This window comes from Solanum pennellii, chromosome 12 (genome assembly GCF_001406875.1).
Source record: "Solanum pennellii chromosome 12, SPENNV200".
Taxonomy (NCBI): Eukaryota; Viridiplantae; Streptophyta; class Magnoliopsida; order Solanales; family Solanaceae; genus Solanum; species Solanum pennellii.
The window spans coordinates 1,166,197-1,190,867 of NC_028648.1; the positions used below are offsets into that span (position 1 = coordinate 1,166,197).

General features: G+C 31.9%; 3 protein-coding genes across 9 annotated transcripts in view; 2 read left to right on the forward strand and 1 right to left on the reverse strand.

The window, feature by feature from the left end:
- Positions 1–1,471: 1,471 nt before the first annotated feature.
- On the forward strand, positions 1,472–9,788 carry LOC107005709 (zinc finger Ran-binding domain-containing protein 2). 7 transcript variants are annotated; one of them, XR_003575431.1, is made up of 6 exons: positions 3,723–6,224; positions 6,314–6,666; positions 6,765–6,860; positions 6,938–9,269; positions 9,510–9,580; positions 9,661–9,788. XR_003575431.1 is itself a non-coding variant. In XM_015204352.2 (4 exons), exons 2-4 carry the CDS (start codon positions 2,166–2,168, stop codon positions 2,827–2,829), a joined length of 438 nt encoding a protein of 145 aa, XP_015059838.1. In that variant the 5' UTR covers positions 1,472–1,823; positions 2,151–2,165; the 3' UTR covers positions 2,830–3,009. The 7 variants fall into 7 exon arrangements, 6 of the variants coding, with proteins under 6 accessions (XP_015059838.1, XP_015059839.1, XP_015059843.1 ...); XM_015204352.2 differs by lacking the exons at positions 3,723–6,224; positions 6,314–6,666; positions 6,765–6,860; ... (1 more) ...; positions 9,510–9,580; positions 9,661–9,788 and adding exons at positions 1,472–1,823; positions 2,151–2,500; positions 2,623–2,693; positions 2,798–3,009; XM_015204353.2 differs by lacking the exons at positions 3,723–6,224; positions 6,314–6,666; positions 6,765–6,860; positions 9,510–9,580; positions 9,661–9,788 and adding exons at positions 1,474–1,823; positions 2,163–2,500; positions 2,623–2,693 and having other exon boundaries at positions 6,938–7,090.
- A 2,413-nt stretch (positions 9,789–12,201) lies between these two features.
- Positions 12,202–16,460, forward strand: LOC107005703 (zinc finger CCCH domain-containing protein 32-like). Its single transcript, XM_015204345.2, has 3 exons — positions 12,202–12,491; positions 13,529–13,639; positions 14,805–16,460. The coding sequence occupies exons 1-3, from the start codon at positions 12,420–12,422 to the stop codon at positions 16,257–16,259; spliced, it is 1,638 nt and encodes a 545-aa protein (XP_015059831.1). The 5' UTR covers positions 12,202–12,419; the 3' UTR covers positions 16,260–16,460.
- A 5,481-nt stretch (positions 16,461–21,941) lies between these two features.
- LOC107005666 overlaps positions 21,942–24,671 on the reverse strand; it is a 3,957-nt gene continuing 1,227 nt past the window's right edge. Inside the window, exon 2 of the mRNA XM_015204308.2 lies at positions 21,942–22,139. Coding sequence (XP_015059794.1) covers positions 21,981–22,139 — 159 coding nt within the window. The 3' untranslated portion in view covers positions 21,942–21,980. The remainder of the gene's footprint in view (positions 22,140–24,671) is intronic.

Consider the following 24,671-nt stretch of genomic DNA (forward strand, 5'->3'; position numbering starts at 1 on the left):
GCATCTATAATCATTCTTCTTGATTTTATCGTCACTATCATCAATATCATTATTACTCGAAGAGTTGTTTTCCTTTTCAAAATCAACTTAGTTGTATAGATAAGAAGAATATATGTTAATTAATCACTATTAGCTTAAACTTACCTTCTGACAGCACAATAGGAATATGCAGCATTCAAAAGCAACGGCTAGTTTTATCATTTGCCGTTAAGATGTAGATTCTGGTAAGTATTATTGATGAGGAGGATTGGCCCCCTTTACAGAATGGTCACATATAAAGAATAAAGGATGAAGCTTTGTCTGAGGTTTTCTTATCCAGAATATTCATGCTGTCTGGTTAAAAATAGTGATTAGGATTCCTCCTTATCAAATCCTATGTCTACACGCGAGCTTCTATGCTTACGTGGAATCAGCTGTGGATGCCATGTCAGCATTTGTGGCCTCGATAATTGTTATTGGTTCGATGTGTGGAAACAAACTCTTGCAGAAATGCAGGATAAGACTGCGTACACTGTATTGTTAAGGCATGGGAACCAAGTCAAAAGTTATAGAATAACCTTACACTATATTGTTTATGGTCAAAGATGGTTAACCTTTCCAATTCTCATCTGCAACTACAGGGCATCAAATTCATATAATTTGAGTCTCGTACAATGCATCACTTTCAGAATCTTCAGAGAATATTGATGATTTCTTTACTAATGAAAAACGATGATAAACGCCATATGATGATCCTCAGGTACCTGTCATTGAAGGAGGTATTTCTACTCAAGTTGATACATTCAATACTGTCAGGAATAATGTAACTCTTATGTTTTGTTCCTAATTCATGTATCATCTGTTTGCGCCGATAAATTGTATCATAGGAATAATGTAACTCTCATGTTTTGTTCCGAAGTCATGTATCATCTGTCTACGCTGATAAAACTGTTTTTTTTTATATTCTTAGCAATCTACTGATGACAAGCATATTATGCTTTCCAAGTAGAGATAAAGGCCTAAATGTGTGATTAAGAGCTATAATTTTGTCCAATACAGACACGTAAACGCGGACATGACATGTACAGGAGATGAAAAGAAGTTCACTTTTGAATTATTAAGAAGAATATAACACAAAAGAAGAATAGAACTCAACTTATGCATTATGAGGGAATTGATTCTCTGGTAGTAATTGTTACAGTGTTTGCCCTTTGGAACCTGGACCATTTTCCACCTGAACGATATAAGCCTTCGTTTAAGGCAAATGCTTCCATCTGTAATGTGGATTACACATGTTTATCTATAGTGTAAGTGTGCTCAATCCATATCATCTCGAGGGGCCATCGATCTTAGCAACAGCATACGTTGAAATAACCCCACCTTTCATATAACATCTTCCCCTCATAACACCTACTAGAAATGGATATAGAACAAAGAATAATATTTTGAGAAACACTTTACTAGTAGAATAATGGACCGGGGACGGGTAAGGAGGGGAATTTATTATGTTTTTGCAAGAAAATACTGCTTCACATGCATGAATTTGACAGTTGAGAACTTTAGAGAGCCATACCTCTATACTCGTGAAGGAAGAAAAGTAAGAGGTTTATCCAATTCCCTTTTGGAAAATTTTCGATATCTTGTGGATCCCATTTAAGGAAACCGTCTTACGCTTACAACAGATCAAAAAGAAAACCTTTGGGGCCCCAATAGTGAGTTCTTCCAACTATATAAACCTCCTCAAATCATTCATCAAACTTACCAACTCCAGCAAGTCATTTCTTGAGCTTCAAGCTTACGTGTACTCGAGAAGCTCAGTTCTTCATATCCTTCACTTCTTTGAGGTGAGGCATTCGTTATGTTTTTTTCACTTGTGTCGTTCATTTTATCATCTCTGAAAGTAAATTGCAATAAATATAATTCAATTTTGAATGCAAGTTCTTGAAATATTATGCTTTCAATAGAAAGTTAACGTTCTGCGAGTTTCTTCCTAGAATGACATAAATGTCAAAGTGTAAGTGCTTCTTGCTTGTGTACAGTATTTCGAATGCCTAAAAAGTTGATAGACAATAAGATGTCTCGATTGTTTTCTCATGCCTCTTAAGAAGGCGTATTTTGCTTCCCATATGTAAAATTTTGTTTTCATAATCTTTTCATGTTTACTGATTCAGATTTCAATACAGAAAATGAGCAGAGATGGAGATTGGATGTGTGCTGCATGCCAACACCTAAATTTCAAGAAACGGGATGCATGTCAACGATGCAGCTGCCCAAAATACGCATCACCGGCTGATGTTGCCATGTATGGACTAAACAAAACTGAAGTCTTGGCTGGAGACTGGTATTGCGGTGGTATGAACTGTGGTTCTCACAACTACGCAAGCAGAACAAGCTGCTATCGCTGTGGTGCCATAAAAAGTGATTATTATGGCATCGGAGCAGGAATGATGGCACCGACAGGTTATGGATATGATTCAAGTGCTCTTCCTGGTTGGAAAAGTGGTGATTGGATTTGCAGCAGGTTAGTTCATTTTTACTTCAAACAAGTAGAATCGGCTATATGAAACCTCACTGTTTTTATATCCCGGTCCAATATCAACTGACTTGCTCTATAACTGACACGACTTCCTTCTTGATCGACAGATTAGGATGTGGTATGCACAACTACGCCAGTAGAGCAGAATGTTATAAGTGCAAGACACCTAGGGATTTCGGTGAGCCATCTTCCTTCTGATTCTGGTACTGCATCATCGACATTTTGCTTTCCGACACCATTTATCATTTACTAACATTTCTGTTCATTTCTCTGTTGTTTCAGGAGGTGACATGAGAGAAAGTGAATTATATTGAGGGACGTGGCAACACTAAGTTACTATTGAAGATTTAGCCTTCAAACAACCCTTCTTCACTCTTGTTTTTAGTTTTTTTCTTTTTTCTTTCTTTAGATTAGTCTCTTGAAGAAGGGTTTAATTTCTAACTGCATTGTAACTGTGCAATTGTTATAATGAAGACGTTCCTTCAGATTTTGCGTCTTATCGTCTTTCATTTTAAGGATCACAGCAAGAAAAAAACAAGAGAAATACATTAGGATCAGATATTAGATTCATAGAATCTTTGAGTGGTTTCATTCCTTTAAGCATCAACTCTCAATTATTACACAGATAAGAACCAGATGCTTTACTTTTATAATTGAGCCAATTTCACCTTTTCTCTTTCCTTTCCTCCCTCAAGTTTCCATTTTCGTTTCAACTCGATGCTAATGTGAAGCATTTTCAAGATAAACATCCTATCATCGTTGAGCTAAGTACATACAATTTCAACACAACTAATTAGTCGAAACCACATTTGAGGGCTCTTAAGTTCAATGCAACTTAAGAGACAACAATGAGCCAAGAACTTCTAAAAGGCATGTAGAAGTGAATAGCGCGTAGTTGTGGTCAAAGCTTGGATTTTGGCGATAAGCTAGTAGTAAGATTGGCTACATCAAAGTTCGAATTAAAAGAGCATTCTTTTAGGGTGGAATTGTTGAAGATATAATTAAGTTATTAAACTCTAACAGTTTAAACTTTTAGATAAAATGGTCACACAGGTCAACAATATGGTATCAGAGCATACATTGATTCTGAGTTCAAGTAAATTCCATGTGATTAGACCATGAAAATAATCAAACTTGAATGTGATTAGACCATGAAAATAATCAAACTTGAATGTGATTATACCATGAAAACACTATCTTAGGAATTTTGTGGAGGGTGGTGGTGAAAGCCTAAAGGAGCAATGGCGCATTCAACCACGAACAAGGGTGAATGTGTGTGTGTGAGAGAGAGAGAGAGAGATCTCGCGCATAAAACAAGCATATCTAGAGTTATATATACATCTCAAAACTCTCTATTCTCAGTTTAGAACCTACAACGTCTAAATTATAGATCGACCACTCAAACTAGAAATAGTTGAGAACTCATAACTAGAAAAATTCTGGATCCGCCACTGCTGAGAGCTGAAGTTCATTGCATGGCAGGGGTAGAAAGACCTATCTCTGTCCCTCCGCCCTATAACAAGTCTACACATTCTTCATCCACCAACGTCTAGATTTTATATTCCTTTTTTTTATCGAGACAAGTGTCTTAGTTCATGTGAAGCAATTTCAATTCCTTGACATATCTCTTGTGGTCCAGACAGCCAGAACCAATTCCCTCCAAGTTTACTCGATTTTTCTCCAATCGAGAAAGAAATTTCAAATTATCGAAGAATATTTAGGAAAAGATAGATTTTAGCATCATATGCATTTGTCAAACCATATCTCTATACCAAACTAGTGCTGCAAATAACACAAATCTAACAGTTGACAACTTTTATATCTTGTAGATCCTGTCGAAAGCTCACAACAGATCAAAAAGGAAACTTTTCGGCTTTAATAGTGAGATCTAACAACTATATAAACCTCCCTAACCATTCATCAAAATTATCAGCACCAGCACACCATTTCTTGAGCTTCAAATTCTACGTCTATATGAGATACTCAGTACTCAATTCCTTCATTTCTTTTTTAGGTGAAGCGTCGGTCATATCCTTTCCTTGTGTAGTTCATTTACTTATCTTACATTGGAACTAAACTTCCTCTTTTTGCAGCTTCCACACACACAAAAAAAAAAGCTGATGTCTTTGATGCAAGTTTAATGTGCCGCGGAGTTTCCTTTTAGAATGAAATAACTGTACTTCTCAGTAATGAAAGTTTGTTCACTTTCAAGTTTCAAAAACTGTTTTTGTTGGGTGGTTTAATGATAATACGCCCTCCGTTTCATCTGTTTATCTTATGTTCCTTTATAAGTCTGTTAAATAGAAGAACGTACCTTTCCTCTTTTGGTAACTCTTTAATTCTTACTTTCCGCAAAGCATACGCGAGATTAAAGGACATTTCGATACGTTCTACATATCTTTAGCTTTCTTTACTTTCTTAAACACAGCGTAAAGTCAAAAACCAGACAAAGATATTGAAACGGAGTGAGTATTCTGTAGCTTTAATAAATGTGAAGGGTTATGTTTAACTTATGTACAGAAGGATCAGATATTAGATTCACAGAACTAAATTAGTTCCTTTAAGCATCAACTCCCAATTATTACAGAAATAAGAATCTGATGCTTGACTTTTATAAGTGAGCCAAAATGAAGTAACTCATATTCCACCTTTCCTCTTCTTCTTTTTTTCTTCAACTCTCAAAACTCATTTCCATTTCCATACTAATCTGCAACATTTTCAATGTTAGGCCGATAATCGATCTAGCATTATGCTTGGCTACATCAACGTGCAAAGGCGGTCACACTCAACACGAGTAATCTTATATACATGGAAGTACATTCACATTTAGGAGTACAAACCTCATTACGAGAAGACTAGGCAGATCTATGTAACTACGTTTTGCTCGAAGTATATATAAAGAATGAAAATAAATTGTATGCATGTACTATCGTTTTTTGGGGAGAAAAGCAACCCCAACCAGAAGTGAACTAACCATATGTATGCAAGTGAAAAGGCACTAACATGTAAACAAATATTATACTTCAAACCAACAGTTCCAAAAATGCAACGTAACCAACGAGAAGGAACTTAAAGATAAAGTCTTTCTCAAGTTTAAATCATGAATCTGCCTCTCCATGCAGGAATAATCCATTATTTCGGAAAGTTTCACATTCCATGCAACTTAACTTAGACAAGTGTCTCAGCTCATGTGAAGTAGTTTCGTTTCATGGCATATCTCCTGTGGACCAGACAGCCAGAACCAATTCATGTTAACCATGTCTTTCTTTCAAATATCTCTGTCAATAAAAGTCAATTTCCGTTTAAAAATCACTGTTTTAGTCCGTGTAATTAAGATTCTATTCCCTAAATTTTCTATATTGCGAAAGAAAGTTCAAATTATTGAAGAATATTTAGGAAAAGTGAGATGTTAGCATTAAATGCATGAATTTAACAGTTGACAACTTTTGAAAAACATATATCTGTACACTCAAGAAGGAAGGTTTATCCAAGTATTTTTTTTTTGTTCTATCTTGTGGATCCCATTTAAGGAAACTGTCTAAAGATCAAATAGGAAAACTTTGGGTCCCCAATAGTGAGATTTTCCAACTATATAAACCTCCCAAACCATTCATCAAAATCTACCAACTCCAGCAAATCATTTCTTGAGCTTCACGTTTATAACGTGTAGTCGACAAGCTCAAGTCTTCAAATCCTTCATTTGTTTTAGGTAAAGTTCATTTCTTTATCTCAGATTCTCCTATTTTGCTTCTTGTATGGAAAAATTTTCTCATAATCTTTTCATGTTTACTAGTTCAGATTTCAAGAAAAAAGATCATGAGTAGGGAAGGAGATTGGATGTGTTCTGCATGCCAACACCTAAATTTCAAGAAACGAGATGCATGTCAACGATGTAGCTGTCCTAAATACGCAACATCGGCTGATGTTGCTATGTATGGACTAAGCAAAACAGATGTTCTTGCTGGAGATTGGTATTGCAGTGCCATGAATTGTGGTTCTCACAACTATGCAAGCAGAACAAGTTGTTATCGGTGCGGTTCATTAAAAAGTGATTATTATGGTATTGGGGTAGGAATGATGGCACCAGCAGGTTATGGATATGATGCAAGTGCTATTCCTGGTTGGAAAAGTGGTGATTGGATTTGCAGCAGGTTAGTTGTCTTTAACTTCGACTTTATGAATCCTCATTATTCATGTCCTTCCGTTTAAGTCCAAATCTTTACGTGACTTGTTCCTTCTTGATCGACAGATTAGGATGTGGTATGCACAACTATGCCAGTAGAGCTGAATGTTATAAATGCAAGACACCTAGAGATTTTGGTGAGCCATCTGCCATATGATTCTGGTACTGCATAGTCGACGTTTTACTTTCCAACATCACTTTTCATTCACTAACATCTCGTTCATTTCTCTGTTTCTCAGGAGGTGACATGAGAGAAAGTGAGTTATATTGAAAGCCGCGGCAATATGAAGTTTGTTTCTTTAGATTAGTTTCTCAAAGAAGGGTTTAATTTCTAACTGCATCGTAACTATGCAATTGTTCTAATGAATGAAATCCCTTCAAGATTTTGCATTCTTTCTGTCTTTCAACATCTGCTTTTACTTCGGGTGCTCCAACGAATCATATTATCGGAACTTAACAGTCCAACAAACATTACGTATCACTTAATTTACAGCAAGAAAAAAGGAAGTTGAAATTATATAAGAATCAGATATTAGATTCATAGAATATTTGAGTGATTTCTCTCTAAAGGAACAAAATTAGTTCCTTTAAGCATCAACTCTCAATTATTATACACAGATAAGAACCAGATGCTCTAACTTTTATCAGTGAGCCAATTTCACTTTTTCTCTTTTCTTTGTCTCAAACTCATTTCCATCTCCATACTAATCGGAAACATTTCCGAGTTAGTCATTTCATCATTGTTGAGCTAAGTCCATGTAATTTCAATGCAACTACAAAGTCGGTTCTGGAAAGGGTAGTGTGTATCTAGATAGACCCTTTTATAGACCCTCGGCTCTCAAGGAAGCATAAGCCAAAGTAGTCCAGAAAAAGAAGTAACGGAAGTACAAGAAACAACAGATAATTATAACAACAATTTGAATGCAACTAATTAGTGGAAACCCCATTTGAGGGTTCGTAAGTTCGTTGCAACTTAAGAGACGAGAATGAGCCAAGAACTATTCGAAATCACACTAATAAAGATTGGATTTTGACCGATAACTTAGCAGTAAGCTTGGCTTCATTGGAAACAGGATCATGTACATTAACCAGCAGGACCAACTACATAATTTATATTTAGAGCTCAATATAAAATCGTATTTTAATACAAGACTCATTCGGATAAGGAAAAACTCGAGAGGTTGTTTCTATCAGAGTTATTGAGTTACTGAATAAGAATATGGAATTGATTCTTGTTACATTATTTCTAAAACATTATCCATCTTAGGGATTGTGGGGGAGGGGGCGTGAAAAGAACAGTCGCGAATTCAACCACAAACAAGAGATGAGGGGTTGGAGGTGAGTAAAGCAATGAGTACAAAGTCAACCACAGGTTAGCATTTTCAATAGAACCTACAGGTGCTTTCGTATCGAGTCTATATATATGTGTGCATTTGTAGACACGTAAGACAAGTGCGTCTAGAGTTAGATATACATTTCAGAACTCACATCCACCACACGAACATTTTCAAGATGAACCATACATATACATGTGAAAAACCACGAAGAACGTCAACAACCATTAAGCGATAAGTACCTTAAAGATAAAACTTATCAAGTTTAAATCTTGAATCCGCAGCTCCAAAAAAGTCTACTCCTACATTTCCATATAGGAATAATCCATTATTTTGCAATGGTTCACATTCCATGTAAAATTAATTATATTCCCTTTTTACAAGTGTTTTAGTTCCCTGGCATATCTCCTAGTGTCCAAACAGCTAGAACCTATTCTTAATCAATATCTTTGTCAATAAAAAGTCAATTTTCTGTTAAAAAATCAAATTTTTAAGTCTGTTTTAGGATTCTATTCCCTATTTTTTTCAAATTATTGAAGAATATTTAGGAAAAAAGAGATGTTAGCATCATATGCATTTGTCAACTCTTCAAGTTTTTATCCAAATTTTTTTCTTCAAAATTTATAAACATCATCATGTTTGTTGTGGATCCCATTTAAGGAAACTGTCTATAATTCAAAAGGAACTTCTTTTGGCCCCAATAATGAGATCTTCAAGTTTTTACGTCTAGTCGAGAAGCTCAGTTTGTCTAATCTGTAACTTCTCTTAAGGTGAGACAAATTCATAATGTTTTTGCCCTTGTGTAGTTCATTTCATTATCTTTGGTTAGAATCAAATTTCGTATCCTTCTGGCTTCTACATAATAAAGCTTCAGTCTTTCATGAATGTTTTTCGAAAAACTTAAGCCTTTAAGATTGATGTTGAATTCAGGTTTCAAGGACAGAAAATGAACAGGGAAGGAGATTGGATGTGTGTTGCATGCCAGCACGTAAATTTCAAGAAACGTGATGGATGCCAACGATGTAGCTGTCCTAAATATGCAACGTCAGCTGACGTTGCAATGTATGGACTAAACATAACAGATGTTCTTGCTGGAGAATGGTATTGCAATGTATGGACTAAACATAACAGATGTTCTTGCTGGAGATTGGTATTGCAATGTATGGACTAAGCATAACAGATTGCTGAAATTTGATCGGCTACATGAATCCTCATTTTCCATATCTCTCCACTTAAGGTAGCCCCGTGCATTAAGCTCCCACAATTCGTAGGATCTAGAAAATAACAAAACCATATAGCCTAGAGTCTTATGTATGCAGCCTCGCCTTCCACAGATTGAACTCGTGATGTCCTAGTCACATTGCGGAATATGTTACTGTTGCACCAAGGGCTCCCCTTCACCAAAAGTGAAAAGTAGTACTAGAAGTCCTCGATATTTACTACGAGCATATAACACAACTTCCTTCTTGATCTACAGAATAGGATGTGGTATGCACAACTATGCTAGTAGAGCTGAATGTTATAAGTGCAAGACACCTACGGATTCTGGTGAGACATCTGAATTAGTCGACGTTTTACTTTCCAACACCATTTTTCATTTACTATACCATTCTGTTCTGTTTTTTCAGGATGAGGGACGCGGCGATATTAAGTTTTTGTTGAAGATTTACCTTCAGAGACTTAACTACATTGTATCTGTGACACTGTTACACAGTGTGTTCTAATGAATGAAATTCCTTCAGATTTTGCTTGCTTTCTGTGTAATCTTGACAATCAATCAATGTTGTTTATGCCTATAATGAAAGCATTAGCTATGCTGCTCGCGGACTCTTCAAAAGTATCGATGGGATCCTCCAAAAGCAGTACTCCCTTTGTTTCAATTTGTTTGTCCTCCTTGGTTTGTAGTCCGTTTTGGTACATGCATTTGACATATTTTTAGTTTAAGACAACAAGATACTATTTGTCTTGTTAACTTTCTTAAATTTCGTGTCAAATCAAAACATGACAATAAACTGAAATCAAGGGAGTATATTTTTATAGGATCTGACGATACGAGCACGGCAACATAAAAAATAGGAGAAACAACACTAAGGATTAGATATTAGATTCATAGAATATTTATGAATAGTTGCATTCAAAGGGAACAAAATTAATTCATTTTAAGCACCATCTCTTAATTATAACATAGATAAGAACTTGATCCTTTGCTTTTATGAGCACATATAAAACGACGTTAGGAGCAGAATCTTAGTAACTCAATTGGTTGGTTACCTGAACTCACATTTTATTGGTAAGGGTTCGATTCCCCACACTGTAATACCCATCCTGTTTCTGTTAAAATTAGAAATAACAAAAAAAAACAATGCTATGCATGAATGATTTTAGACAAACCATAAATATACACATGAAAATGTCAACAAATATTAAAATTTGATCAATAAATACAATAGTTTCGATCTTTATCTAAGTCATCAAATTCAAATCCTAGATTCATGTCTGGCTCAATATAATAGTTTTTTTTGTTCCAACCGATATCTGGCATCTCCATTTCAATCTTGACTAGTCCTGATTCACGTAGGACTTATTAAGATTTTTTTCATACGCAAATTAGCTCAAACCCGAGACCATTAAGGTTGAAGAATACATATCCATACCACCACAATTCTCGATACAGCTCCAAACATAGTCTACTAATACATTTCCAGTAGGAATAATTTTTATATCATCAAAGTGTCTAATAATGTTTTTCTTGACATAATATGATCTTCCCAATTTAATTTGTTTAATTGGTGTACACTTTGTTGTCACATATATTTTTGTTCATGTAAAACTTTTAATAATAATATATTATTATAATTATTTTACCTTTTTTAAGCTCATTGGCATTTTTGGATCATTTATTTATTGGTACCAAATTTGTACAAAAAATATGTTTTGAAAATCTACATTAGGCTAAATATAGTGGTGTTACACCCACATTCACGTATGAGAACATTTTACTATCTTTTTACATTAATTAAATCAAAATGAATATTGACTAAGTGTTTATGATATCGATTCTAATTTTTTTTATCACGATATATATCGAGAGTTTTATATTTAGTAAAAAAATTGAATAAATTAAAGGTAATTACTTCTATATATGTAGTTTTTGATCATAACCACCCACCCAAAAAGTAATAAGTGATGCAAACTTTTAAAATTTCTCTTAGTTTAAGTCATTGTACATTGAATCTAAGTTAATTTGAATCTGGATTAATTGAATCAATTGATTTGTCGATAATTAATTTTCTCTTTTAAAAAAGATAAAATTAAAACATGACGAAAAAGCACAAATAATAACCCAAAAAATCATAAAATTTATTATGTTGCACATAATTTGCGATTATAGTATATATAACTAATCAGTCGCTTGATTGTCGAATAATCTTTCATTTCACGATAGAGTTTGAAGTTGAAATTTAAAAGCAGAAAAATTGAGTTTTTGAAATTGTGGTTTTTATAACTTAAAGTTGTGTGACATGCAGAGAGAATTCGAACCCTCACCAACAAAATAAAAATTCAAGTAATCAACCAACTAACCTATTAAGATTTACTAAAGTTTCAAAACCTAAAAACAAGTAACTTGAATACATTTTTAAAGACTGAAATAAAAAAATCTTTCAAAATCTATAGTCAAACATACGTTTAAAGATTATTATTTAAAATTTTGATCCAAAAATTTAGTCAAAAAATAAATTAAATTCAAAAAATTTAGTCAAACAATAAATTTAATTCGAAAAATTTAGTCAAAAAATAAATTAATTTCAAATATTTAGTCAAGAATCATTTAAGAACAAAATTTTACAATTTAATCTAAAAATTTTATTGTCAAAAATGCATTTAAAGAAAAAAAATTAAAAATACACCGTCAAACTTAATTATCCTTATTTACTTACAAGTCCTTTAACATAATAATATCCCTATTTTTAACCTAATATTTACATCGATACAAACTAGAACTCATCGAACCAGTAGTTATCAGTAGTTTTTCATAACAGGTTAAAATAAAAATAAAAATTAAGGGATAGTAATGCAACATGTCCAAAAATACAAGGACCTATATTGCAAATAATGCAACTTATAAAACAAAAAAAAACCCAGAAAGCGTTAGCTTCTATAAAATAAAATTTGAGCATCATCATCACCTTCATACCCCACCCCCCCACCCCACCCTATACAGTTGTTGTATGTATATGTGTATCTATAGGTATATATATACATATATATAGATACACATTCGTTGTAGAGGGTTTTGGAATTTGATCGAGTTATAGAACCTCAATGTTTTCAGAATTTTGAAAATTTTCTTTTTTTGTTCGTCTGGTTTTTTTTTTGGGAGAAAACAATGGAGGAAGAATTTAAGAAGCGGTTTACTGATTGTGTGTATTTTTTGGCATCTCCCCTCACTTGTAAGAAGGTATAGCTCTTTTTTTTTTCATCTGCATTTGTCGAAATTTTCGATTTTTTGGGTGAAAAAATGGTGGATGAATGTATTTTTTGTGTGAATTTCTATATGGGTGTTTGTTTAGCTCGTTGATTATCTGCATTCCTAATCTGGGTTTCAATTTGTTTTTGGTTTATGTAACTGTTGAAGAATTGGTGAAAAAAAAATGGTGGATGAATGCATTTTGTGTTCATTTTTATATGGGTGTTTGTTTAGCTTGTTGATTATGTGTTACGTCGGGGAATGTTAGTAGTTCAGTTGATTGGATACCTGAATTGTTAGTTTGTTGGTGAGGGTTCGATTCCTCGCTCGGTAAACTCTTTCCTGTTTTCCCCTTACCCTACCCCCAACCTTTTTTAAAGAAAAAAATATGTTTTTTGTGTCATTCTACTAAGTATATGTTAATGCTGATGTAATGTATATGTAGAACTTTGTGTCAAGTAAACAAGTCGTATGAAATTTGAATTAGAGTGTGTGTGTGCACGTATCGTGTTAGATGTGTGTTTTTCAGGATTAGGGTGCATTGATTTGTTGGATATTTGTTTTATGATGGAATAGTTAAATTGATTTGAGTGTTATGTTAAGTTCTTAATAAAGTGAGTCGATGATCGTGTTGTGGTTTGCTGAAGTTGTGAATTCAGTTGATCGTCTTCATTTAGTTTTGTTGTATTGGTGTTGTTTCTTTGTTTTAAGTTGTTATTGTGTTTAATTGTTTCTCTATTTATAGTTTTAGTTTTTCAGTTCAACTCTAATCGATTAGGTTAAGAGATGATGGAATAACAACAATCGGAGTAATAGGTCTCAATGCAATGAACATTTATATTATTGTTTTAATTATGTCATACCTGTATTGGTAATCTTAGGTGTTTTTGTTAGCTTTGCATTCGTGATTGTCATTGTGCCTGACTCCGGGTTTTCCACATGTATAATTGTGTTTGTGTGTGTCTTGTCTCATTGTTTCAAGTATTGTTTCTAAGAATCTGGTTTTGTGATATGGATTTTTGTTCCAGGGAATGGAATGTGAATATCGACATAGTGAGATGGCAAGGCTCAATCCCAGGGATTGCTGGTACTGGGTGGCTGGAAGCTGTCTTAACCCAACATGTGCTTTTCGACATCCGGTAAGTACAAACCTTCCATAGTTTGAAATTGATAGTTGTGCTGATTTTGATATTATTATTACTGCAAAAATGCAACAAAATAAAATATGCTTTTGATTTGGCTAGAATATTTCTCTCTACTTAAAATAGTTTGAGTTCAGACATGTTTAAACTGTTTCATGTATCAGAATTTAAGAATATTAGTGTTAGTCTATAGGGTCGGATAATTACAACTCGGCTAGAGTCTGCCTAAGCTCTAGAATAGTAGAATTGAATATTGTGTTTGTCTCTATCTCCTCTTTCCATGAAAACGTGATATCATCCAAAGAAGCACGTTTCCTACTTCGTGAGTCAAGAAATATAGATCTCCACTAATAATTACCGGCTCCTCAAGGCCTTCGTCTACCAAGAAAGCGAGATATCTTCTTGTTAAACACTTTTCTTATCAGTAGGAGTCCAAAAATATAGATCTCCACTAAAATTTACTGGCTACTCGTGACTTGTTTGTGTCAGCCAAATCCATGGTAACCATTTCTTGTTGAAGTTTTAAGTTTTTTAACAAGCCTAGAGCACAAGGTCCAAATTCTTTTCCTCAAAAGTGTACAGTGCAACATTCTTTAGGAGTAGCGTGGATATCTGAAACCTCAGGCTCCTCGAAATGCACAAATCACTCATTTGACTAACAATCCGTGCAATTTCTGAAGGTGTATGTGTTCAATGTCTTGTATTATTCTATAATAAATGCTCATATTAATTCTTCTCATGGAACAGAAAGAGGGGGGGTTGTAAATGTGTTAAGTACCTTGTGACTGGTTAATGAGGAGGGATGGCTTAGTTGAAACGACCACCCACCTCCAACCATGAGGTTAGGGATTCAAGTCATCAAGGGAGCAAAATGGATAAAGGTCAGTGTTGGGCAGGGTGGTTTGGGAGGTGGATTTACGATACTCCAAGAAAACAATGAAAAGTATTTGGTAAGTGGTTGTTAGATCTTCCACTGTCTGAAGGTTTTTGTGACAATGTAATGGATTACTTAAGGACCTAGTAAACAAGAAATTACATGGTTTAAAGCAAATATATGTCTGACCTTTCATTTTCTTTTTTTCTGATTTGACTTAAATTGATTCTTGAACTTGTTATTTTAAATTCTTTGGACGTGCTAATTTTTCTCTGTCCATTTTCTCAGCCATTAGAGAGCCATGCTGAGAAGTCATCTGAATTGGCTCCTGAACCCAACAAATCTGTTGTGCCTATTAACAAGACAAATATGCCTTGTTACTTCTATTTCAGTGGCTATTGCAATAAAGGTGAAAGATGTGCATATCTGCATGGACCTGATGATGGTGCAACTGCATGGAAATCCTCAAAAGTAGCTTCTGAGGTCCCTGATGAACCAACAGCTGAGATGAAGAAGACATTTGCAGGAAGTGAAACTGATCTTTCAGCAGTCGAGAAACATCCGAATTCTTCAGAAATGGGGCCCAAGGAAGCAGCACATGAATATGTCAACTCAAAAGTGGATGTTCATTTGATCACTAATAATGTTGGTGAGCAGAGTGCTTCTCATGAGACGTCAGAATCTCCTTCTGAAGAAGCTGCTGCAGTCGGGTTAGTTCCGTTTGTTCATGCTGAAGGCCTTACCCAAGGAGGATCCTATTTGTCCCCCAACCAGAGCTCAGATGAAGAAGTGGAGGACAACGTGGAGAGAGAGGAGTGGTTAGAATCATCTCCCGGTTTTGATGTTCTTGTTGATGATAGATTAGTAGGTTTGAGTCATGAAGATGAACATAATTATCTGATGCATCATGATATGGAAGACAGGGAGCTTGACGAACGGTTCACTGGGTATGATTTTGAGAACCACCTCGAGTATGATCCTGCATATCCAGATATAGGAATTGTGTCCGACGTGGAACAGAACACTTCTTATTATAACTTTGAGAATCATGAAATGAATGAACGCGTCGGAGAATTTCTTATCCCTGCTCATGGAAGGGAGAGGGTATCTCGTAAAAGAGAGTTGCCTAGAGAACTGGCTTTTCGCGGCAGAGACAATCGCGGCAGAGACAATGTTGACCTCCGGGACCTTCTGAAGAAGCGACGAGCCCATGAAAGTGATTCTCCAGATCACTTGTCTCGAAGGTTTGACCAGTCTAGGTCGAATGTCCATGGGCAAGGCAGCAGGGATAGGCATCGTCCACAGGGTTCCCGGTGGATACCTCAAAGAAGGGCTTCAAAAGTGGAAAGCAATGTTTCTTTCTCCCCCAGGTTTTCAAACCGCACTCGTCTGGAGGGTGCCAATCGGCTGAAAAGGTTGAGACAGTCTCAAGGAAGCAGTTACAGACAGCAGCATTTCAAGGACAGGAGACAGGGCCAGTCGCGACCTTTTGCAAATGAACCCCCTGGGAGGAGGATGGATTCTAGGAAGAGACTGACTGACGTTCCAGAGACAGAGACGTTTAGTGCTCCCAAGACTCTAGCTCAGATTAGAGAAGAAAAGAGGAGAGGAAGAGAATATGCTAATTCTCTCGAGGGAACTGGTCCATCTGGAGGAAGTGAAAAAGAAGACTTTTCAGGTCCAAAACCTCTCAGTGAAATCCTCAAAGACAAAAGAAGGCTGAGCTCAGTAGTGAGCCATTAGTAGACTTTATAAGGTTTTGATAAAATCTTAGTTTTGGAAAAACTTTAACTGTAGCTTGGTGAAAAGTTCTGTACAATTTTCTGGATTAGCTTTTGAAACTTTACAACTTTTTAAAACAGGTACATTGGAAAATAGCCTTCTTGCTATGAAAATGCATATTGCATACTATGATTGATCTCTTTCAGCAGATAGACATTATCGGAAACAACCTCTCTGCCTCCTAATATTAGGGGCATAAGGTCTGCATGTACACTACAGTATCCAGACCTCACTTGTGGGATCAGATTTGTATGTCGTTGTGTGTATACACTACTCTCCTGAAACCCGCTGCATATATTATGTGTGTTTCTATATTTACTTGTGTTATCAAGGTAAGGGCTAAGGTCAGTGTGTACACTATCCTCTTCAGATCCCACTTGTGGGATTAGACGGATATGTTGTTGTGTATATACACTACCTTCGTCATACTCCACTGCATGTAATACGTGTGTTTCTATATTTACTAACGTATTATCTAGGTACGGTGTAAGGTTTGCTTACACATATTTTTAGATACTGTGTTGTGTTACACACTATCCTTTTCAGACTCCCACTACATATATTTTCTGTGTTTCTATATCTACTTGTGTTATCAATTGTCAATTCTTGATTATCGTCATCATTGAGATTCATGTCAATTTGAATTAATATTTAGATATAGATATAGAGTTACCTCTCTTTTTTCTTCTTTCAAACAAATAATAATAATAAATGTTTATCCATTATGAATCTGTTAGGTCTATTTCTATTAATTTGGTTGAATTAGTCAAACTTATAATATGTTAAGAAGATAGTATCTAAGATTTGTAGGTTAATATACATTATATTATTTTGAAGAATTAGCATAGTTGCGTAATTTTAAAAACTTCCCCAAAATAATAAAATCGATCAATCTGAAAAATTCAGGATAAATAATCATTGTATTTATTACTTAATAATTTTTTTTTCATGAATGCTAATTTTGTATTCAAAGATGGCTGCTATTTTTATACTCTAATTTAGATCCTCAATTAACTTTTATTTCCTCAAAATTGGTTTACTACCTTCATATTCAACATATTGTCCTTTTTGAGTTGGGAGTTTTTATTCGTGTATTCGATAAACGTTTTGAATATGATTAAATTTAAATGTATGCATTGTATAACCTATTTATCATTTAAACTCGAGATATCTGAATTTAGTTACTAGTCGAAATCAAATTATCCAATTATAATGTATTCCCAAATCCAAACTTTGACTATGCAAGTGTGTATGTTTAAACAATTTAGGTATCATTTTGGTAGAAGGTTATAGAAAATGATGCAATTATTAGTTTTGGTTACCAACTATTTTGTTTGGTACGTATAGCTAATTAGAGTTATGTAGATACGACGAAATTTATGTATTATTTTTGTGCATATTTTAGTTATTTATGTATTTCATCGTCTAATTTTGTATAAAATAATACATAAATTTCCTCGTAGCCTACGCATATATTAGTTATGTAAATTTTTAAATTGCAAAACAAGCACCTATAATATTAGTTATCCATGATTTAATACATGTATAGCTCACCTTTAAGCGATCGTTAGATGATTGGTTTCATACAAGTTATGCATAAATAAATTTTATACTATCAGATCACCTTTATAATTATCCATAAAAATGAATTAATAACATATATACTACGTACAATTTGTTAAAAGTACACTCTTTTTTTTTACTATATGAAGGGATATGGAGGTAAATAGTAACACTACTTATGTAAAAATTATATCAATTTTAGAGTGTATATATAAGTTAAATATTTAAAACATATAAATCGTATAAAAAATTTTCCTCTTGGTCAAATTTAAAATCTGCATTAATAATTTCTCTTTCTATATTTTCCCTAAAAATATTAATTACAATATCAATATATAGAACAATTTTTTGAGTGTACGCAATAATTTTAACACTATAACATGTGATATTCATTTATATTATAATCACGTCATTGTCCAAACTTAATATCTTATTTCTTGTTAATATATATCAATGGTTAAACCCAAAAAATTACCCAAAAAAATTATTACGCTATATTTTTTTTGTTTTTCATTTGGTGTCCGAAACCCACGTCGAAGGATTAAGAATGAAGCATTTCCACCAGTTCACCACGTTCGTAAACTAAACTATATACATATAGTGTAACTTATGATTTTATATAGAGACTAGAGAGTGTCAAATCTTCAAAACCATATCACAAAATTTCAAAGGGCAAAATAGTAATATCAAAAAACACACTATACAAAATAAGATATGATTAAAAAAAATTATTTTTATATATATGATCACATCATTGTCCAACTAATCTTTTCATATATTATTTCTTGTTTTTGTATATATCAAGATATTGAACAACTATTTTGACTCACTTTCATATAGATCAAGAAGAAGAAGAAGGAAAAAATAAAATTTAGACTATAGTTTTTATATGGGTGATCAACCATCTATTGGAGAAATGTTACCAAGATCAGAAATTTCGTTTAGAAGACAGGGTTCATCAGGTTTAATATGGGACGATAAATTATTATCTGGAGAACTCAAGAAAATTGATAATCAAGAAGGCGTACAAGAGAAGAAAAAAGAAAAGAAATCGTCAGAGCCCAGACCTATTAAATCTCGAGCTACAGATAACTACATGCAACCGTCCATAGATCCTCCGTCTCCTAAGGTATCTGGTTGTGGTGTTTGTGGTATTTTTGGGAAGCCTATTGATAAATCTCAAAAAATAAAAAAAAATGTCAAACGTAAGTCTTAATAAATATATTTGGTGAAATTATTAATTAATTACCTCTATGTTTTGTTATATATTTTTGTGTTTTAGTTTGTTGTGGTAATATATGTACTAAATGTTTTATTTTCAGCCAAATGAATGAATCATGGTTTTCTTTTTGGTTTGTAAGATCAAAATTTTGTTGCCTTTTTAGTTTTTGTCTTGTCTTTCAGTTTTATTTATCAATTTTCATAATTTCTTAATTTATCGCGCCTTGAATAAGTGTTATACGAATTTTTCTACTAAGAAGACTTTGTTGATATTGAATGCAAATATGTTTTTTTTAAAATAAGTATATGTTAGTTTAGTTAAATCTTTCTATAACAGTTTCATTTGGGATAAGATTTTTTAGTGATTAACTGTTATACACGTATAATAACATTTGATATCTAAATTTTATTTAGTTACTATAGACATAAAAAAATTTGCATAAAATCTATTGTTTTTCCTTTTGTAATAATATAAACAATGGATTAAAAAAATGCATTTTTCAAAAATTCCATCTTTTCTAAAATTGTTGTCTGTTTTTATTTTATTTAATTTTATTTTATGCATAATATAGCAAATTTAGCCATTCTTGAATATTAAAGACAGCTTGAAGGTTCAAGAAAGTTGTGCTTTTCATGGCTTTTTGACTTATTGCTATCCAAGTTGATAATAATTGAAAAATTCCAAAGTTTTATCACCTAAAACAATTACAAGTAGTATTATTTATTGTAGACCTTTCTTCTTATTTGGTGGAAATAAACATCAACTATCTCCGTTTTAATTTAATTATCTTATTTTTACTTTAAAATAATGTTTAATTTTGTGATTTTAAATACTGCATTGAAATTAAAAAATTATTAAAAAATAAAAAATAATATTTATTTTTTTTAAAACAGACTAAAAATACAATAAAATAAATAAATTAAAATGAAGAGAGTTTTACTATGTAATTGACATTGGAAATTATGTTATATATTAAAATAAACATCAACTATCTCCGTTTTAATTTAATTATCTTATTTTTACTTTGAAATAACGTTTAATCTTGTGAGATTAAATATTTATTTTTTTTAAACAGACTATAAACACAGTAAAATAAATAAATTAAAACAATGAGAGTGATTACAATATAATTGACATTGGAAATTATGTTATATTTTAAAAAGACAAAAGGAGAAACCAAAGGATGATAGGTTATTGAATTTAATATATTTTATATAAAAACAGGTCATTTTCTTGATAAATATACAAACCACCCAATTCCCAATTTAAATCCATTAATTTGTTGTCTTGTGTTGGCTGCTATAATCCACATATTTTTATATATTACAACCTGTATGGGTCTTCTTTTTTTTTTTGGGTAGAATTGTCCCACTTTAAGTAAAAAAAAAAAATAATCTTGAAGTGGGGGAGTTTTAGGTTTGAACAACCCCACCTAGTAGTGTACAAATGATCAAAAATTAATTAAGGATTTAAGTTATATATAAATAACTTGACTCGAGTATTTATCGAAAATAATATATTTAGCTTTATCAAGTTTTTATATTACTATCGTTGTTATGATAGATTACATAAAGGATTTGTATATTGTCGATGTAATTTAACTGTTTTAAAGATCCAAATAAATTTTCAAGATTCTTGATAATTGTTTATTATGGAGATCATATGTGTGGAACAGATGCCTACAAATTCAATCAAACCTAATAATTTTGAGTTAGACCAGATTTATGTATGTGATAAATATCTACCAAATGTATGTCAATATTAAATTCGAGACCTAGTAACTCAAGTATTTAGTAGATTTTATGGCATCCAAACTCATTAAGTTTAGATTTAGATATATCTCTATTTATAAATACTTTTATGAGTAGTAACTTGATTGTGTGAATATCTTTACCTAGTTGCACAAGGGTAGACGGGATATAAAAATGTCACGATCTATATTTATGGCACGTACTACGTACACATGCAAATAATATATATATATATATAAAATTTTATTTATTTCACTTTTTAGGAGGATTAGATGTAAGATCTAGAAAGCCAAAAATGATATGGAATCACTTGAATGTTGGCATTAAATAGATAGTGAAAGAAAGTGTATACTAATAAAGAAAATATATCAATTTTGGAAAATGAAATGATGTTTAAAATCTAGCCACTATTGGTTTGTAATTTAGCCAAAAAGTAATTCTCCCATTTAGTGCTAATCCTGATAGATCCCTAAAATACAAAGCCTAACTATTATATATGACCCTTTACATCATTTTCATATAATTGAAACTATTAATATCATTAGCACAAATACAATATGTATTTTCTATAAATAAAAAAAATAAACTAAACGAGACTCTTTTCAAAGGAGAAAATGGGAAAAATTAAAATAGTTTGCATTAAAACGAAATACTAAGAGGTCGTTGGTCGAAAATATTTATTCATATTCATATTTATATTAAATCAGATAAGTTAATTATAGGAGTCATAGTTTTGGTTATTATATTTAGAGAAAGTATTTTATCATTGTTGTGTCTTAAGTCTTTTTTTCGTTTGTCTTTACAATAATTAATCACTCCTTTGCAAAATGAAATTCTAAAAAAGATATTGAGTTGCGCGATTGGACACACACTAATGAATTGATCATAAAGAATGAATTTACGAGAAACTTCTCTGAAATCATTATAATCATATAGCCTAAAAAAGAGAGGAGATCAATTCGAAGAGGTGTATTTAGGATAATTGCACTTTTTTTTTCTTAAAAAAATTAAGACATATACACACTTCATTTCAATGAATTTCCATTTACAAATCTAAAAAATAAATAAAGAAAATTCTAAATTAAAAAAAAAAGAAGTGATAAAATTACAAAACTAAAAGTATTTCTACCAAAATAAATTAATTATTTAGGACTCAATGGTCTTTTGAACTTTTGTCTTGAAGATTAAAATATAAAGTTTTTCCATTGAAAAATATAGGAATCCACCTGTGGAATGAGTAACATATGACCCAAAACTTGAGCCCACTATGCAATGCCAGGCCGGCCCATATATTTTATCAAATTCCTGTTTGAAATTTGTCAAACAAAAAGATCTCGTTAGAATACGATTTAACTTATATATACGGATAATATGATAATATAGTCAAAAATGTAATCGCATTATTACTTTTTCGTGAGTTTCATACTCTAACTTTTTTTTTTCTACTTGAACTATCAGTATCTATATTTTTAACTTATCATGAGTAAATGATGATAGTTCAGGTAAGAAGAAGGAATAATCAATAGTTGGTCTAATAAGATTCGAGGTGTGTTTTAAGAGTTTTTGGCCAGAAACATCCTTTAACTATAGCCCAAAACTTAAATTACATCCTTAAAGTATCATCTTTAGCAGAAAACATCCTTTAATTATACCTCAAACTTAAACTACATCCTTAAAGTATCATTTTTAGCAGAAAACATCCTTCAATTATTTTAAAGTAAACAATTTTCAACCTTCTACTTGAATTTATCAGAAAACTAATCGATATATCCCACAAAAATTAAGTCGTCCCTTCCTAATTATTATTCTTAAATATGCCAAGAATATTATCCTGAACTTTTTTCGTAATTTAGTTAAGAATTGACTGTTTTTCATTCATTTTTCATGTAATTTTAATAAAAAATATTATTAGTTTAAATATATTTCTTCTCAATTGAATATGCTAGAAGCGACATTTGTTGGAGACTTCCGCTTCTAATAATGTAGAATGAAACTCAAATACGAGACATAATCAATATTTTTGTCATTTTGATATTAGATTGACCCAAAAATCTATTCATTTAATTGGTTAAGAAAAAGGTAAAAATAATTAATCTCCAACTTCTTTTCTTTACGAAAAAGGCAAATCATGTGCACTCACACCTTCCAATCATTTTTAGTTTCCATGAGCAACAGTGTCTAGGATTTATTTTTAAAAAACTTCTTGTAGAAAGTAATGAAATTTTCCAGAATAACTTTTGTTGATAGTCACGTTAAGTACTCATTTTTCCGTAAGATCCCTTAATTTTTTGACAATATCCTAACAAAAGGATGAAAGTTGTTCACTTACAAATACTTAAAGGATGTTTTCTACTAAAAATGATACTTTAAGGATGTAGTTTTAAGTTTGGGTATAGTTAAAGAATTTTTTCTGCTAAAAATGATAATTTGAAGATGTAGTTTATGTTTGGGGTATAATTGAAGGATGTTTTTGGCCAAAAACTCTATGTTTTAATATATAGATGGTGATAGGTCAAATAGGAGAAGAAAACAACTGATAATTAAGATATAAAACTCGCGAAAAAAATAATAGTTCAAATGTGTTTTTAACTATTAACTTTATCAGTGTTCTTTATTTTGTTGCAATAACATAGTTACTAGTATTTATTTTTTAGCAATATGATAGTTCTATAAAAATTCTTTTACATTATCTATATGTAAACTTAGTTGGTAAATAGCACTTTTAATTACTAATGATATCTAACTAACTGAAATATACACTTTTAAATACTTTGCTTGTGATATTTATAAATTTACCATATAGCTATTAACGGTTCAATCACTAAACAATAACAACATTATATTTAGTTTAATTTTAAAAGTGAGTGTTTAAAATAAAATAATATATACACAAATCGTATCGCTATCTTGAACCCTATTACTTAATATACCAATATATTTAATTATGTATTGTTACTCCATAATTGCCATCTACTTTATGATCAATATATAATTAATTCTAACAATTAGCAACTATTTGGCTTTTGCTATTCACATGGGATGACTAAGAAGTGAATAATAATTGACAATTAGCCACATGATTAGAGATACATTTTGCTATTATTAACATGTAATTTTTACAATTATCAGTTGTCTCAGATCTGATTGACAGGTTTGCAAAAATGTGTTAATTTGTCTTACAATTACATGTGCCATAAAAATAAATATATGAGTAAATGTTATTTTATTAAAATTATCTTTTATTGTTTTTCCTCAAAATGGGTAATAGCTATTGAATATTTTTTTTAGGAAATTGTATAGATAATTTCTTACAGTAAAAAATATATATTTTATACCATAAATATTTGGATAAAATAATAATAAATGCAAAAAAGAATATTTATAATGAACAAATGGAGACAGACAGAATGAGAAACTTCTTTAAGCTATACCATATGTGGTTGAGGTTTTTTCTAGGGACATTTGACTTGATATAATTTCATGTTTAGTTTATCGAAAATATATATCAATAATATTAAAAAAATATTTTATAGATATATTTTAACCGATTAAAACATATTATTAACATGTTATGAGTTACCAAATTAGAATTACGATTGATAATTATGTTATTTTTGTAAGTTATCTAATGGCAAAAAAAGATCATAACCTATTCGTGTATACAAATTAAACTTTCTTAAATTGCATAAAATTTTAAAATATGAATCGTGTGAAAATATGAGGTGATATATATAGCGGTGGAGTTACTATTGTTCAGGGTGTCGATTAATACTTTTTTATCGAAATATTATATCATGTAAATAGGTTAAAAAAAAGATATATATATAGATATATATA

Bases quoted from the DNA above. Each gene is read 5' to 3' on its own strand.
- LOC107005709 (XM_015204352.2), top strand. From the start codon at position 2,166: ATGAGCAGAGATGGAGATTGGATGTGTGCTGCATGCCAACACCTAAAT. The intron at 2,501-2,622 runs GTTAGTTCATTT...CTTGATCGACAG, and splicing joins GGTGATTGGATTTGCAGCAG to ATTAGGATGTGGTATGCACA. The intron at 2,694-2,797 runs GTGAGCCATCTT...CTGTTGTTTCAG, and splicing joins CAAGACACCTAGGGATTTCG to GAGGTGACATGAGAGAAAGT.
- LOC107005703 (XM_015204345.2), top strand. From the start codon at position 12,420: ATGGAGGAAGAATTTAAGAAGCGGTTTACTGATTGTGTGTATTTTTTG. The intron at 12,492-13,528 runs GTATAGCTCTTT...TTTTTGTTCCAG, and splicing joins CTCCCCTCACTTGTAAGAAG to GGAATGGAATGTGAATATCG. The intron at 13,640-14,804 runs GTAAGTACAAAC...CCATTTTCTCAG, and splicing joins CATGTGCTTTTCGACATCCG to CCATTAGAGAGCCATGCTGA.